We start from the raw sequence: 16,474 nt of genomic DNA on the forward strand, positions 1-16,474 counted from the left end.
CAAATGGACAGATAAAAATGAATATAGAAGTGCCCAGGTTAAAGTAAAAGCCAGAGAGCCAGTCAGACTGTGACAACTTCCAGTTGGGAAGAGTCACTAATCCTAAAATGAAAGGAATCAGCGACAGAGCTGGGAGGAATTCACCTTGCTGATGCCCACTACTCTTCCAGAGCAGCTTTCTTCTCTTTCTCTTTTGGGACAAGAACCATGGGTTTGGAAATTAGCAACAAAGAAGTGATACCTAATACCACATTAGGACAGAAAATCCAAGATATATTGGTCCAGTTTTCTGGACACAATACCTGGCACTCACAATGTGAAAGAAGAAAGGCTTAATCGGTTAGTATTTTTCAGTCCATGATCAGATTGCTACAAGACAGAAACACTGTGGCAGAGGTACCTGAAAAAGCAAAGTGGATCAGTTCATAATGTCCAGGAAGTAGAGCACTAGAACAGTGCCAGAAAAGGACAGGTGGGGGCCACAGACAATACCCAGGGACATGTCTCCATGGCCCACCTAGGTACACCCAGGAGAATGCTCTACTACTCTGCCAGATTTTTTTTTAATCAAGTAAAGTTAATATGCCCAGATGAATGGTCATAATGTACCTCATGTTAACACCCAAATACATATCCTTCACAATTCTTAATCTCCAAATAAAGACAGCAGCAAGTTTATAATTCTGCCTAATATAATACAAGTATTCTACATACAACTGGGAAAATAATAATCACTTCTTCGATGTCTCAACAGTTCCAGCATTTTTCAAAGGTGTAAATCTCACTTGAGACTCCAGGCAAACTCTTAGCTATTGATCTTTGCAAAAATAAAAAATAAACTATATAATCTCAAGATACAATGGCATAGGGTAAATATTCTCTTTCCAAGAAGAAGAAATAAGGGGAAGGAAAAAAAATCAGACCAAAGCAACACCAAAACCCAGCAGAACAAACATCAAGTCCTATAGCTCCATATCAGGCATTCAGGGTGCATCCTGGTAAAATGTGAGCTCCAGGCACCCTCTACCCCAATGGCCTTGCCAGTTGTAACCCACACAGACTCTCTCTTGGGCTGGCTGGCCCCAGTTATGACTTGCAACTTTCCTTGGCGGATGCTTGACCTTTTTCCACTGCACCTTTGGCTTCATTCATGCAACTTCATGCATTGTTTTCTCAGGAGGTCCCTACTTGGTCTCCCAGATTTTCCTTTGAAAAACGAAAAGGAAAATACAGAAACATTGTGGCAGATGTACTTGAAAAATCAAAGCTGATCAGCTCATAATGTCCAGGAAGTAGAACACTAGAACTGTGCCAGAAAGGGACAGGTGGGAGCCACAGGCAGTACCCAAGGATGGGTACATGGTGTCTTGTGTGACACATTGTATCTCATGTCTCAGTGAAAGCCTCCATGACCCTACAGCTCCTGCATTCCATCTGCTAGTGAATTCAGCACCACATGGACAATGCCGAGGTCTGCTGTTAGTGGAAGCAGTAGTCAAGCCCCATCAGCCAGGGCTACAATGGCCTCTTAGTACTGGATTGCTAAGCAAAGTAAAATGAATCCCAGGAGACCAATTCCCCAGTAGGCCCTTCTTGATCAAGGATCCAAGGACTGTCTTCTCAAATAAAAGGTTTGCACTTTTGCACCCTTGAGCCTGCTATTGTTGAAGTCCTGCTAATTCCTAAGATTTCCTTAAGGTGTCTTTCTTCTTTTCCCTATACAAAGTACTTGGTTTCTTTTTAATGGTGCTCATATCTTTAGAAAGGACACCTGTATTAGTCCCAGCTTCACAACTGTCTCCTTCTGGTCCAAACTGTAAGTTTTTCAAAACTTCATGTTCTATCCTATCTCAGTTACTTTTCTCTTATTGCTGGAACAAAATACCCAACACCCATAATTAAGGAAGAACAAGTTTATTTAACTCACAGTTTGTGAAGGTTTCAGTCCATACTTGGATGGCTCGAAGGCAGACTGGCACATGGCAGAAGGCAGCAGTTCATGGTGGTGGAAAACAGTAAAACAGCAAGAGAGAAAACAGGAAGAGTAGTAGCAACAATGGCTACAGAGAGCAAGTCTGTTTCCCTTATGTTGAATTCAGACTATCCATCCCAAGCCAGGTGTAGCACTCACACCCATAACCCCAGTAACACTTATGCCCATAATCCCAGCAGCACTCACAAACTCTAGAAGTCTGCCCCATAACTACATGAAGCTTTGGAGGGACATCTAGACACAAACCATAACATTCTACCCCTGGGATCCCAAAGACTCACACACATCCCTTCATTAAAAGGCATTTTAGTCCATCTCTTAAGAGTTGCCAAAGTCATAACAATTTCAGAACTGCTAGAAAGTCCAAGTCCCAAGTCTTCCCAAGACCTAAGGCAAACTCTTAGCCATGAGCTACAAATGAAAAATTAAACACTTTCAACATTCAATGGCACAAGATAAACATTGCCATTTTAAAAGGCACACCCAGCAGGATTACAGGCATTGGGACCAAAGCAAGTGCAAATTCCAGCAGGGTGAACATTAAGTCCTATAGTTCCACGTAGAACATCTGAAGCAATCTGTGGCAAATTGTGAGCTCCATATGGCTTGACCCCTATGGCACTCTTTTTGTTTTTGTTTTTGTTTTTGCGGAACCGGGGATTGAACTCAGATCCTTGCGTTTGTCAGTCAAGCGCTTATCCTACTGAGCCATCTCCCCAGCCCCTATGCCACTCTTGATGGTAGCTCCCATGGCTTTTCTCTTATGCTGGCTATGCTCCCTCCTTGCAGTTTCCCTTAGAAGATTCATACTCCTGGATTTTCCAAACTTCTTAAGTTTCCACTGCATGACAAGCTTCTCACTCTCTGCTTCACATTCTGACCTCTCAGGGGCATACTCCCTGGCCTCCCAGGTCTTCTGAAATTGAGATGGAAGCCTTCTTAACCTCAGAACTCTTGCATTCTGCCTGTGCCTAAAATCAACACCATGTGGATGAAGCCAAGTCTGCTGTCAGCTGGAGCAGTAGCCAGGCTTCCTTCTCTCTTGGCTGTAGGGGTCAAGGGTCTGGATCTCTAAGCACCCTGAACCTGATTCTGAGGAACAAATTCTCGATGCCAGTACCTCTCTGGAACTTGGTGTGGCTACCGCCACCTCCATTTTTGTGGAACATGGTGCTCTGTGGCTCTCTCCTCAAGGCAAAGTCCCTCACCCTTGCAATTCTGAGGCTGCAAAGGACTGAGACCTGCTGCCTCATGTGATGCCCTCAGGCCATCTTTTCCATTTTCTAGTTTCTTCCTGGCAATGGAGAACCTCTCAGCTCTATCTTTTCAGCCCACAGCTTTATTGGAACTTCCTTTCTGGCCAAACTTACAACATTTTAAATCATCCTTCTGGGCTCCTTGCTCTTGATTCTCAACATAAATCTGACTAAAAGCCTTCAACAATAACCATGCCACTGCTTCAACAGTTGACTGCCTTGAAATCTCCTTTGTCAGTTTAATGAGCCTTCCATGCTTAATCTCAGTCTCAGGCGAAGTCTTTAAACAGGAGTAAAATACAGAAAACTTTCTGCCAAGCCATAGCACACAAATTATCTGGAGTCCAATAACAAATGCAGTTTTTTTTTTCCCAGAAGCAACTTTCCCAGTGTGGTATTTACCGTCAAAATTTCTATCAGTATTCTGGTCTTCCGAGCTCTGACCAAAATCTCCCATACAGAACAGCCAACAGTGTTCCAGTTCTTTTGTAGGCATCCTCTCCAAACTTTTCCTATCTCTTCCCATAAGCCATTCCCAGAAGCCCATAATCCACATGGTCAGGTTTAGCCACAGCAATAACCCCAATTCTCTGGTGCCAAATTCTGTCTCAGTTACTTTTCTCTCATTGCTGGAGCAAAATACCCAATACCCAAAATTAAGGGACAAAAGACTTATTTAGCTCACAGTTTGTAAAGGTTTCAGTCCATACTTGGATGGCTCCAAGGCAGACTGGCACTTGGCAGAGGGCAGCAGTTCATGGTGGTGGAAAACAAGAAAACAGCAAGAGAAAACAGGAGGAGCAGTCACAACAATGGCTACAGAGAGCAAGTCTGTCTCCCTTATGTTGCATTGAGGCTATCCATCCCAAGCCAGGTGTAGCACTCACACCCATAACCTCAGCAGGACTTACACCCATAATCCCAGCAGCACTCACACACTCTAGAAGTCTGCCCCATAACTGCATGAGGCTTTGGGCGGCCGACTAGACACAAACCATAATGCACCTTTGGCTTCAAATTTTCATTGTAAATCTGGCTAAAAGAAGGCAGCATATAGCCTAAATTTTGGACTGACTTGACAGTTCTTTCTCCAGTTTTATTAGTCTACTGACCTTAATGTCAGTCTCCCAGAGAATTTTAAGACATGGGCAAAATATAGACACATTTTCTACCAGAGTGTAACATACATGATCTCTAGCTCAACTTCATATGGAGTCCTTGTTCTCAAACCTCCTGAGCCTGACCTTTACTGTCCACATTCCTGTCAGCGTTCTGGCATTCAGAGCTCCAATAAGACTCACCCATTCTTGTCTGCATGTGGCGTTCTAGGGCTTCTCTGTCCTGTATCTCCAAACTCCTGTTAAACAATTCCAAGGACTTCTAAACTACATGGTCAGGTATAATCACAGAAATGACCCCATTTCTTTGGTACTAATTTTTCTGTACTAGTCAGCTTTCCCTTTGCTGAACACTATATTCAATATCAACAACTTAAAGGAGTAAAGGCTTAATTAATCAGACTGTTTTCAGTCTATAGCGCAGAAACATCATGAGGAAAGGACACAGTGGAGTAAACGTGACTTGTTGATGGTGGCTGTGAAGCAGAGCAAGGGAACAGTGCCAGAGAAAAATGGGCGAGGGACTAGATACTGTACCCAAGGCCATGCCTCTATGGCCCACTCAGTAATACCCAGGATTGTACTCCTCCAATCTACAATGTGTTCCTTAATCCAATGAAGTTGACAAATCAGGATTAAGAGTCACATTAAAAGATGCTGCACAAAGGGTCAAACAAAAATGAATTATTTAGACTACTTCTAGAAAGTTTTTCTAGGAAAATATTCATAGAGATTCACAAAATAAGATGTATTGAAATACCATTTAGAATTCAAAACAAATAGAAACTGGGCCTGGAGACTCACACCTATAATTCCAACCACTGGGGAGGCTGAGGCAGGAGGATCACAAGGTCAAGTTTAGCCTAAGCAATTTTGCAAGACCTTGTCTCAAAATTTAGAAAAAGGACTAGGGATGTAGCTCAGAGATAGAGAATTTCCCAAGCATACAGAAGGCCCTGAGTCCAATCCCCAGGACTGCAAAACAAAATCATTCAAGTAGAAACCAAGTGCCCTACAATGGAGAATTGGTTTAAACAAAACAGAATATAGTTTAGCCAACAAAAATGATGTAATAGAATGATTTGCAAAAACATAGCAATATTTTAATGAAGTAAATACAAAAAACAAGTTATAAGACTGCAATCTGTGTCAGTGTCTCACCCTGTGTCTGTCTGTGTTATCTCATTTTTAAATAAAAACATGACTATACAAGCAGAGACAATAGGTAGCATCACATAGCTCATCTTCCGGTTGTGGTATGTGGAGAGCTTTTATTTTATTTTTACTTTTTTTTTTTGTATTTTAGTACAGGGTCTATGGGGTCTCACTATGTAGATTGGACTTGTAGTGATCCATCTGTGTTCAGCCTCTGAAGAGCCAGGCGTGCGCCACTGTGCCTAGTCTCAATGGCCATCTCAGTGCACCCTGGGGGTGGGGCCTGCATGGCACAATGGGGATTGAACCCTGGCAGCTGCATCTGCCTTAATAGGCACTTTAATCTGCTGAGCTATTTGGCTGGCCCTGGAGGGCTTTTAAAATTTCTACTTGTTTACACTTTAAGAAATTCTCTATAGTAAGTATACAGTAAATTTATACTATGAAAAAGAATCTATTATAATTTTTTCAATTGCTGATCTTGCAAAAATCCTGTGGAGGCTGGCTATGGTGGCACACACCTGTAATCCAGCATTTGGGAGGCTGAGGCAGGAGGATCTCTGAGTTTAAGGCCAGCCTGAAGTGCATAGTGAGACCCTGCTTCGCAACACATACCCCTCCGTGGCCTTGCACACTATGGAGTGCAAAAGTGAGAAAAGTAAGTGGCTCAGCCTGCACACATATGCTGTAACATCATCCCACAGCCCAGCAGGAAGAGGGCAAGGACAAGCATTAGATAAAAGTAAACCCTCCCATGGGGCCTTTGGCCTGATAACTTCAGTTAGTAAAGTGTTTAGGGGTTAACTTTCCCTGGAGCAGGCAGAGGTAGTAGTGGCTGTGTGTGTGTGTGTGTGTGTGTGTGTGTGTGTGTGTGTGTATAGGGGGATGAATTAAGAAGTGAGGGCTCTGGAGCAGGTGCTGGTGGAGAGACTGAGGGTGAGGGTGGTCCCTCCTGGAGCACAGATCCAGGCTCCAGCCAGGCTCATTTGCAGACCCCACACCAGCTTCCCTGCTGCAAAGCCCTTTTCCCCTGTTCTTACTACAGTTGAAGGACTGATGCCAACCCCACCAGGGCCAATATGGAAACTCCAGCACAGAGACTCCCTCAGCTGCCTCTGGGGACTGGAACTGATTTCAGGCCAGTCACCACCCCACCTGATGTCCCAGTCCAGGAAGCCACTCTTCAACCTCCCTGGTGATCTCACAGGGGTTTCAGAGCTGCAATGGGACACACATGCACCACAGGCCTCCTGCCGTTAGGTTTCTGTGGCACAGAGTCAGAGAGCTTTGACTCTGGTTAAAGCTTTTTGACCCAGGTTACTAGGTCCAGGATGTGGAGGAAGTATGTCCAACTAAGGACAGAGCGTTGCATGTGTCCCAGGAGTTTTTAGAGTTGGGCAGTGGTACACAACCTGAAGGCAAGAACAAGCATGGTTCCCAGTAGCAAGGACTTGCTGGAAGAGGGTTTCAATCTTGCTTCTCCTCATGCAGCTCCCCACTCTCAAGATGCCAGGAGATAAGAACAAAAAAAAAATCAGTCCACAGAGGCTGGCTACCCACAAAGCTGAAAAGCTTAGTGAATGTCTAGGATCTGATCAGCCAACGCAAGGGGCCTTTGGATGAGGAGCAGCTTTAGCTTCACAGGGAACACAGGGTACCGTTACATCTTGGAGTGAACCATCTGTCTCCATCACAGACGCTGTAGAAAGGGCTGGGGATGTGGCTCAGTGGCCAGCAACACCGGAGTTGAGGTGCTTTCCACTTTCTTGCTCATCTATCTTCTAGTTCTGCAATCTCTCTCTTCTTTCTTTTGCCCAAAGTCTAGTACATCCCACACTGGGACTGCTCCTTATGTCTGGATGCAAGAATGAAAAACACATGGAGAACAGCTGTAGCCCGACTCACAAAGGATACAAAACAGCAAGGTGAAACAATTATGTTATAACAGCCTAAGATTTGAGGGCACTAGTAATCACTCCCTAACTGAGTCGGAGCCAATAAACAGTCTTTTAGAACTGTAGAAACAGCATAGCAAGATGAAAGCACAGTTTTTAAAAAGAAAAGGCACCCATCCCATAGTATATGCCTTAGCTTTGGTTGAACAGTTTTAATTTTAAAGATGCTCGCAGACCAGTATGCTGAAATAGACCATCATACTGAGGCCCTCTCTCCATCGAGTTCCTTCCACAGAAGGAACCTGGTAGTGGCTGAGGATCCAGCACCCCCACGGAAGAGGCAGAGCAAAGGCTGCTACATGGAGCCAATGCCCAGCACAGAGCTGGCTGTTGGTAGTCAGTGAAATGAAACGGAGCAAAGCCATTTGTCCGCAGTGCTGGAAAAAGCATTGCCAGGCTGTTTCCTCTGCAAACAGCCTGTCCTGTCTGTTGGCCACCGTACCACAGCAAGGCTTGGCACTTGCCTTGTTCTAGGGTCTTCCATTTCCTGAAATCTTGGTTCTGTTGCCAACTGTGTCTCTGCCCGAAATAAAGCAGACTTTCTGGGAACTGGCAGTGAACAAGACAGGCATCCTCCCTCTGCTCCTGGATCCACTGGGCATGGGCGGGCAACGCATGGTGGGGTGCAGCAAGCACGCTCAGGTCTCTCCTTGTCTCGCAAAGCTCTAATGCACCATGCGAGCTCACCATCATCACTATCAGTCTCATGACCACACAGTCACAAGTAAGGTAAAAAGAAACTGTTCCAGATCATTTGATCTGGTTATGCCCAAAAGCCTCTCCCTCCAAATGCCATCAATGTACAACTTCGAAGTTGAAGTTCCAACACTTGAACTTCTGGGGGACACGTTTAGACTACAGCAGTATACCCACATTGTTGGGAGCTGTGTCTCGTATCTACACCCCTCCCCCACAAAGCGTCATGCATTAATAGGTGGGGCTTTTTGGAGCTGGCTGGATTTAGGGTGTGTGATACTGGGATCAAAGGTGCATAGTACAGGGCCGGCCAAATAGCTAATCGGATTAAAGTGTGTGCTTAGGCAGACGCAGCAGTCAGTCGGGGTTTGATCCCCGGTGTGCAGTGCTGGCCCTGCTTGAGGGGCACACTGAGACCACAGTTGAGACTGGGTGTGGTGGAGCGCCTGTAATCCCAGCACTTGGGAAGCTGAAAACAGGAAAATCACTACGAGTCCAATCTACATAGTGAGACCCTGTAGACGCTGTCCTAAATACAGAAAAAAAAAAAAAAAATCTTAAGAACTTTCACATCATGCAAAACTGAAGCTCCATACCCTTAGGCAACACCTCCTCCATTCCATAGGAAGCACATTACACTTTCTGTTTCTGTGGATAGCGCATGTAAGTGGAACCACATGGAATCTGCCTGTTTTGACTGATGTACTTCACTCAGCAACAAGTCCCCAAGGTTTGTCCACACCATAGCAGAAGTTAGAATCCTCTGCCTTTTTATGGCTGAACAATATTCCACAGGGCACAGATACCACATTTTGCTTATTCCTTCATTCTGGCTCCGGTGTATCAACTCCTACGAAGTGAGGGACAGACAGAAGGGATTTTCAAATGACTGAATGGAAGACTGGAGAAGGGCAACGGTGGAAACGGGAGACCAGATAGGATCTGCTGGGACGTGGCTCCCTTCATGATCAACTGCCTCTGTTTTCAGAAGTGCCCCTGTCCATGTGGGAGTCTCTTTTCTTAAGTCCAGCGCATTTCCAGTTTAGACACATACGCTATTTATGCATATTTCTCCCGTGCAGACTGTGGGTCCCTGAGGGCCTGCTGGACAGTCTCCAGTCTGTGCTGGCCACTCTTCCAGAGAGGAAATGGGATGTATACAGGCGGAGCCTTCCGAGGCCTCTGCGGGCACAGCCTGATCTTCCAGCTAACCCGCAGCTCACTCGCCGTGGTGCATGTTTGATTTTTTGCTCCAGGTATGCAAGCTTGAGTGTTTATGGAGGGAGATTTGGAGGTAGGATGAAAGCGTCTCTATTCGTGCTGCTAGTCTGTGAGGCCTTTCTTTAAGCCAAGAGTGCACGGCAGAGCTTGGGTTACTGGGCTGGGGAGAGGTGTGCAGCGCGAGTAGCCGCAAGGCTTCCTCTTGCTCTGAGCCAGGTCCCTGGGGGCACAGGCAGAGGCTAGTGCAAGGGCTGCGGCCTGCTTAGGTGCCCCTCCCGGGTTCTGCGAGGTGGACAGAGCCCAGGCGGCTCCCAGCCGAGCCCACCCAGCCCGGGCGGTGACCACCTGGCGGCCTGGCCAGACATTCCACTCCTGCCGCGGGAACGCGAGGCTGGCTCCACGGTGGCCTGGGGCGGGGTCACCGGCGCCTGGCGACCGCGGCCCGGGCGGGGTCCCAGTAGCGGGACCTTTAAATCGGCCTCCCTTGTCTGCCTCGCCCAGTGACTGGAGCACCATGCCGCGCCCGCTGCCCCCAAGCCTGCAGCTGCTCTGGCCCCTGCTGCTGCTGCTGCTGCTGCTGCTGCCACCGCCCGCCGCCCCCGGGCCTTTGGCCGGCCCGGCTGTCGCGAGGGTGCGGACCCGCGGACCCGTCGGCAGCCCTGGGGGCCGTGGTGCAGGTACAGGTGCGGGGCGGCCTGTGGGACATCGAGCAGGAGGGGAGCCTGGGGCCTCCGCGTTCCTCAGCTGCTGGCCGACCAGGAGGAAGAATCCTGTGCAAAGCTGGGGTCCGGGAGAGGAAAGGGGGTGCCCCGGCCACTCCTATGCAAGGGCTAGAGGTTGGGTCTCCCCAGCCGACCGGGTCCGGGATTGGGCGGGAGCCCAGGGCAGCTGTGCTTGCTAGCTTTGGTCCCCCAACCTCTGGTTCCACTGAGCAGTCCTTCGCCCCTGCTCCTGGATCCCTGACCCCTCCGCCTCTACTCTGGCCCAGCCAGCGCAAGGCTCTCGCAGCCCTCCCCTCCAGCCCCTCAGCTGCCGAGGTGCAACCCTGCACTGGTAGAGGGGAGGGCTCAGAGTGGGGCTGAGAGGCCAGGAAGGAAACCTGCGAAGCCACCTGGATGTCCAGTACCTGAGCCACCCCTGCCTCAGCCCTGTCCTCCCTAGCCGAGGTGTTTTCAGACCTAACGGCCCCAGTCCAGCCTTTGCTGAGATACCAAAGACGCCAGACACTATGAGTCTGTGAAGAACAATTCCGTCTCTCTCTTTGATCAGTTAACTGATTCCCAGGCAGAGCAAAGGTCCTAGCAAAGTTGGCCGTCATTTGATGTGACCCTGGAAGGGGCACTCAGGGAAACCAAGGCTTTTCAGAATGGAGGCTCCCAGGCTGTAAGCGCGGGAGTCAAGAATAAAACTCAGACCTGAAATCCCACCCACGGGCTTCTTCCACAGCTCCAATCTACCCAGCTTTTCCTGCGGTTTTTGTAAGATTTTATCTTCATTACTAAAAGCACAGCTTCAGCCCTGGCCAAGAGAGACTGCGGCGACCCATTCCCGGGGGTCTGTCCCGTGCCCAGCTGTGCTGGATGTTGGGTGACTTGCTTGTCTGTCTCTCCTGCTCCTTTCGATGTGTTGAGATGGAGTTCAGGGGACTCTCCCCCACAGCATCTGGGCATTCCAAGGCAAATTTGAGAAATGAAAACATGGCAACAGAGGCAGGAGAGGCCAGGGGCCCGGATTCCCAACCGTAGATCAGCTGGTAGCTGGTTGGTTGTTCCAGGCCAGAAAGCGGGAAAAGCTTTTATTTTTTATTTATTTTATTTTTATTGAGAAACAAATATGAATGAGACAGTTTCAAAGCTGATTAATAGGACAGTTTTGATAATCAGTACATTGTGCATTGTTATCTTCTTAGTGGTTATCCATAGTACAAGAAGCAGACAAGATATCCTGTCCAAACACTGTTAGTACACCTCTTTCTTCTCACTAAATTAAGTGAAAGTAGCTGTATATCTATCCTAACTATTTTGTATATATAAATACAAAATGGTCTTTCCTTTGTATCCCTTTTTTTGTTTAGTTCTGTCAGAGGTGGATATTCTATTGGCCTCTAAATACGATAGGTGTTTGAATTGAGCAAAACAATCCAACACTGTCTAGCAGTCTATAATATTAGTGGGTTATTCTCAGAAGTTATTGACTTGAGCCTTTTATAACTCGTTGTATTAGTATGACTTTACTTTATATATCTCGTTTTTATACTTTTCTGCTGGATGGCTAAGACCAAGATAAAGCAAGACCTATATAGCAAGAAATGTAACTTTTGTATCTGATAGGGTCAATCAAGTACCCTCAGGATTTATCCTGTAGCCCTGTGCCACACTATGTAGATCCTTTGTCAGTGTCAGCCATGAGGATGAGTCACGGTCATTGCTTGACCGATTGAGAAAGGGTTTTTTTTTTTTTTTTTTTGCATCAAATTTGCTTTGGTCCTCATCTGCCTGCCCAGGGAAGAGACTGGAAGAGGGAGTGACATTCTGCATGGGGTGACCATGTGCCCCTAAGCTGCACCAGTCCTTGTCTATCTGGAATCCGCACTGGATCTTAAATCACTTAATGATCTCCAACACTCTGCATTTCTTTCTAAATTCTCTCCCCTATTGCTAAGCTTTGCTATGGGCTTTTATTTTTAGCAATACTTCAGAAATAGTGACACTGCTTATGCACACCTTTTAAGAGGCTAACATTTTTCTTTGTGTGTGTGGTAGTAGGGATTAAACTAGGTCTCTATTGTACCAATGAGCCACAACCCTGGCCCTTTTTAATTACTTTTATTTTGAGAAAAGCTGGCCTTGAGTTTGTGATTTTCCTGCCTTACCATTTCAACTGATTGGGATAATTTCATTGTTCCTGAGAATCAAATTCCTGCTACTTACTATGGGGAAATGGGAATAAATCAGAGGAGACTGGGGAGATGGCTCAGTGCAAAGGCCATGGGTTCAATTCCCAGTATTGCAGCGCACAAGCCAGCAAGTCATTTGTGCCTTCTTCTGGGGGAGTGCAAATCAAGAAAGAGCAGAGTAGTCAAGGAACTGCCTGCCAATCTGATCTAGGACCCTGGATTAGTTTTCTGTTGCTGCTATAACAACCGGCTGTGAATTTAGAAGCGTAAAGCAGCACATGTCATGTTAGTGTTTGTGGGTCAGAGCCTGACAGTCTCCTCAGGCAACCTTAAGGCACAGCAGTACCTCCCAACCCTTTGGGAGCCGAAGGGGAGAAGTGTCTGCCTGCCTTTCCTATCTTCTTGGAGGCACCCTGCTCTAGTTGGGGCCTTATTCTTCCCTCCTCAAAGCCAGCACCAGCAGGCTGAGTCCTCTTATCTCTTCACTCAGACCCCTCTCCTGCCCTCTTCCACTTTTGGGGACCTTTGTGACTATGTTGCCACCCATGAATGATCCAGCCCTGTCTCAAGCCTTTAATTCTTCCCTCAAGTCATTTTTGCATATGAAGCAGTGTATGTCCTGGTTCCCGGGACTAGGACCCAGACAACTCCAGAGGGAGACTTCATTCTACCCACGGCACCCTTTGGTCCCTCTTGAGCAGGGGATTTAGTGCGAAGGTGTCTTGGAGAAGGAAAGACTCCGATGCGTACAGCTCCGAGAAGTGGCTTCTAAGCACACCGCTCAAGTAAGACAGCACTGTTAGTCCAGGGTCTGCATCATCCTGTGTGATGCCTTTACTCCAATTACACAAAGATACCAGGACCCTGGTCCGGGCAGGGTTCTCAGCACAACTCTTCTTCCTTGCTTCTGATCCATGGCAATCTCAAGGGACAAAGGAAAATTCTAGAGCTGTTTAAAAGAGGGATTCTTAATTCCTTCAGACTTAACTAAATGCATGACACATAGCATGTTCGAGGTGGTGGTTCGGAGCTGGACGGATGCTCACTGGCATGTGAGATCATGTTAACATTTATGGTGGCAAATAGCAGCTCAAGGAATAGCCTTGGAGGAGGCAGAAAGGCCCTGGGTGGGGTCAGGAAACCTTGGGGCCAGCCAGGGTCCTCAGCTTTTCAGTCCTTTCTCCTCCTGAACACCAGTGGTCTCATCTGCCAGATGGGCATCAGACAGCTCCTGTGCATCTCACTGCACAGGGGCCTTGTGCTCATCTCCTGTGACTTAAAAGTGTTGGTAAAAGGAAAACTCTTTTTGTTTTTCCTTCAATACCGGGGATTGAACCCAGGGTCTTCAGACACTGAGCCTAAAAACTAGCCCCTTTTAAATTATTTTGTATTTTAAGACAAAGCATCACTAATTTGCTAATGTGCTTAGGGAGGGCTTGAACTTGCCATCCTCCTGCCTCAGCCTCCCAAGGTGCTGAGACTGCAGGTGTGTGCCACCATGCCTGGCTAAATATTTGTTTCTTAATTGAATACTTCCAGAAAGTAGGATAAAACCAAGAGGCCAATTTTCAGCTTTTAAAAGAAAGCTATTTAGAGCCATACTTCTTGTTCCAGATAAGGATTTTCCTTCTGTAAGTGGCTTAGCCTAAGAACGTATTTTGGACTCACCCTTTTTCCTTCCCACTGAGTATATTGTTTTCACAGCATAGTTTCAGCATCTGTTCTTTTATTAGGGAGAAAGGAGCCCTGGTTGACACTTCCTCAGGACCTAATTTCCATTTAGGGTGGCTTGTGTGGTGTGTGTGTGTGTGTGTGTGTGTGTGTGTGTGTGTTTCTTTCTTCTCTAGTTGTGACCTGTGGACTTGATTTTGGTGGCTAAGAGAGAGATTTCCCAAATAGGTCTGGAAGCCACAGGAAAACCTAGGAAAGAATAGATAAAAACTAACATTATATTACTGCAGTGTGCCAGGCACTGCTGTATACAAAGGTTGTATGAACATGAGTGAAAAATGTAGCAAAAGTTTAAACTAAAAATGCTAGTATAATAAATACCTTTCAAATGCCCTCTCAAAATACACTTTCTTGCAGCACACCCATTATTGTTGCCTTTTGCTTTTCTTTGGTGCTAGAGATTGAACCCAGGGCCTTGTATGTGCAGGGCAAGAGCTCTACCCCTGAGCCGTATCCCCAGCCCCTCTCGGCACTTTCTGAAGTAGATCTGAAAGTCCTCTTTTATGAGTCCTCTTTAATTGTGCTGTGTGGCTGCCTTGATGTACTGAACTTTTTTTTTTTTTTCTTGGTAGCAGGGATTGAACTCAGGACCCTGTGCTTGCCAGGCAAGCGCTTATTCTACTGCACTACCTCTCTGGCTTGATGTCCTGATTTGATTCAAAACGTTCACCTTTCATGGCTCTTGCCCAGCGTCACACAGTATCAGATCCAGCGAATGAGCTGGTTGAGGACATGCTGTGATATTTTCATCGGCCTGCCTTCCACTGGATGGTGTGGCCAACGCCATTAGTTATCACATTTCATAAAGACACTCACAGTAGAGGACTTCCATCGCTGCTTCAGAAAGTGACAAGAGCAGTAGGATAAGTGTGTTGAAAGACATACTAAATGTCTTTTAGCATAAGATGTTTTTACAATTTCAACAGTCACTTTAGATTTTGAGCACCCCTTGGAAGTGGGTTGAGGATGGGAAATCTGCCTTGTTCACCTTTGCAGCTCCAAGACTCACTTTGTGTAGGTCTTCAGAAAATACCTTCTTGGTGAATGAATGCGTGGCAGAGAGGTGATGGGGATGCACAGGTCACATGGCCTCTGCTCCGTAAGACAGTGAGACATGTTCATGGGCCCAGAAGCGCAGTAGACTCACAGCAGTTTACATCGTTACCTCCTTTCTATCTGCAGCTAGCCCGGGAGTTTGGAGATCAGGTGAAGGTGCATGTAGGGCTTCTCTATAGGAGTGTTCACCCTTTCAAATGGGAGCAGAAGGGAGCCGTCAGAAGGTTCCTACATGCCTTGCCTCAAACTCTGCCACTGCTGAGACCTGCTGGGCAGTGTACAGTGGCCTCAGAGTGGGGCCTTGACACTGTTCAGGGAAGCCTCATACAGCTCAGGGCTCCAGAAAGGGCTGAGTTTCTTTCATTCCTAAAGCTCACAGAGCACCGTGGAATAAAACCTCAAGCAGTGGGTCGGTGGTTTCAGGACTCTTCAGGCTGTAGGTGAAGGATGTGGGGCCACTTCCCATCTCTGTGTGAATTTCCACCAGGGAATTCTGAAGGCCTTGGTGTTTCAGCAGCCAAAAGGAGGGCAGTCTGGGGGAAGGTAGCAGTAGTGGTGGCACTTGGGTTAGGGATTCTATCTTGGCTTCCCTGGAAGCCCAGCATTTTCTGGAATAAGAGGTATCATATTTCTGGTTGAGGCCTGATCACTACTTGGTCTTTTCTGCTGCCCACCCTCTTGTTTGCAGGTGTTTGCAAAAGCAGGCCCTTGGACTTGGTATTCATCATCGATAGCTCTCGTAGTGTACGGCCCCTGGAATTCACCAAGGTGAAAACTTTCGTCTCCCGGATCATTGATACTCTGGACATTGGGGCCGCTGCCACACGGGTGGCAGTGGTGAACTATGCTAGCACGGTGAAGACCGAGTTCCAGCTCCAGACCTACTCAGACAAGCGGGCCCTGAAAAAGGCTGTAGCGCGCATCACACCCTTGTCCACCGGCACCATGTCGGGGCTGGCCATCCAGACAGCAATGGATGAAGCTTTCACAGTGGAGGCGGGGGCCCGGGGACCCACCTCCAACATCCCCAAGGTGGCCATCATTGTGACTGACGGGAGGCCCCAGGACCAGGTGAGTGAGGTGGCGGCTAGGGCCCGGGCCTCAGGCATTGAGCTCTATGCTGTAGGCGTGGACCGGGCAGACATGGAGTCCCTGAAGACGATGGCCAGCAAGCCTCTGGATGAGCATGTGTTCTATGTGGAGACCTACGGCGTCATCGAGAAGCTTTCCTCCAGATTCCAGGAAACCTTTTGTGGTAAGTCGGTAAGTCTTTGCTGCCAGCTAGAAGGAACATTGCATTCTGGAGATTGTGTCCAAAGAAAAAGAGATCTGTTCGCTGTTTTGGTGGAAGTTTTAGGAAAAACTTAAATACACTCAGTACTTTTTTTTTTTTTTTT

The 16,474-nt window shown here is 47.2% G+C and overlaps 1 protein-coding gene across 1 annotated transcript in view; it reads left to right on the forward strand.

Moving 5' to 3' along the window:
* Window positions 1-9,410: 9,410 nt before the first annotated feature.
* The window catches only part of Matn3 (matrilin 3), a 34,232-nt gene continuing 27,168 nt past the window's right edge, over window positions 9,411-16,474 (forward strand). The window contains exons 1-3 of the mRNA XM_004627567.2: window positions 9,411-9,429; window positions 9,896-10,071; window positions 15,766-16,332. Of these exons, the coding sequence (XP_004627624.2) occupies window positions 9,909-10,071; window positions 15,766-16,332 (730 nt within the window). The 5' untranslated portion in view covers window positions 9,411-9,429; window positions 9,896-9,908. The remainder of the gene's footprint in view (window positions 9,430-9,895; window positions 10,072-15,765; window positions 16,333-16,474) is intronic.

This window comes from Octodon degus, unplaced genomic scaffold (genome assembly GCF_000260255.1).
Source record: "Octodon degus isolate 3935 unplaced genomic scaffold, OctDeg1.0 scaffold00019, whole genome shotgun sequence".
Lineage (NCBI taxonomy): Eukaryota > Metazoa > Chordata > Mammalia > Rodentia > Octodontidae > Octodon > Octodon degus.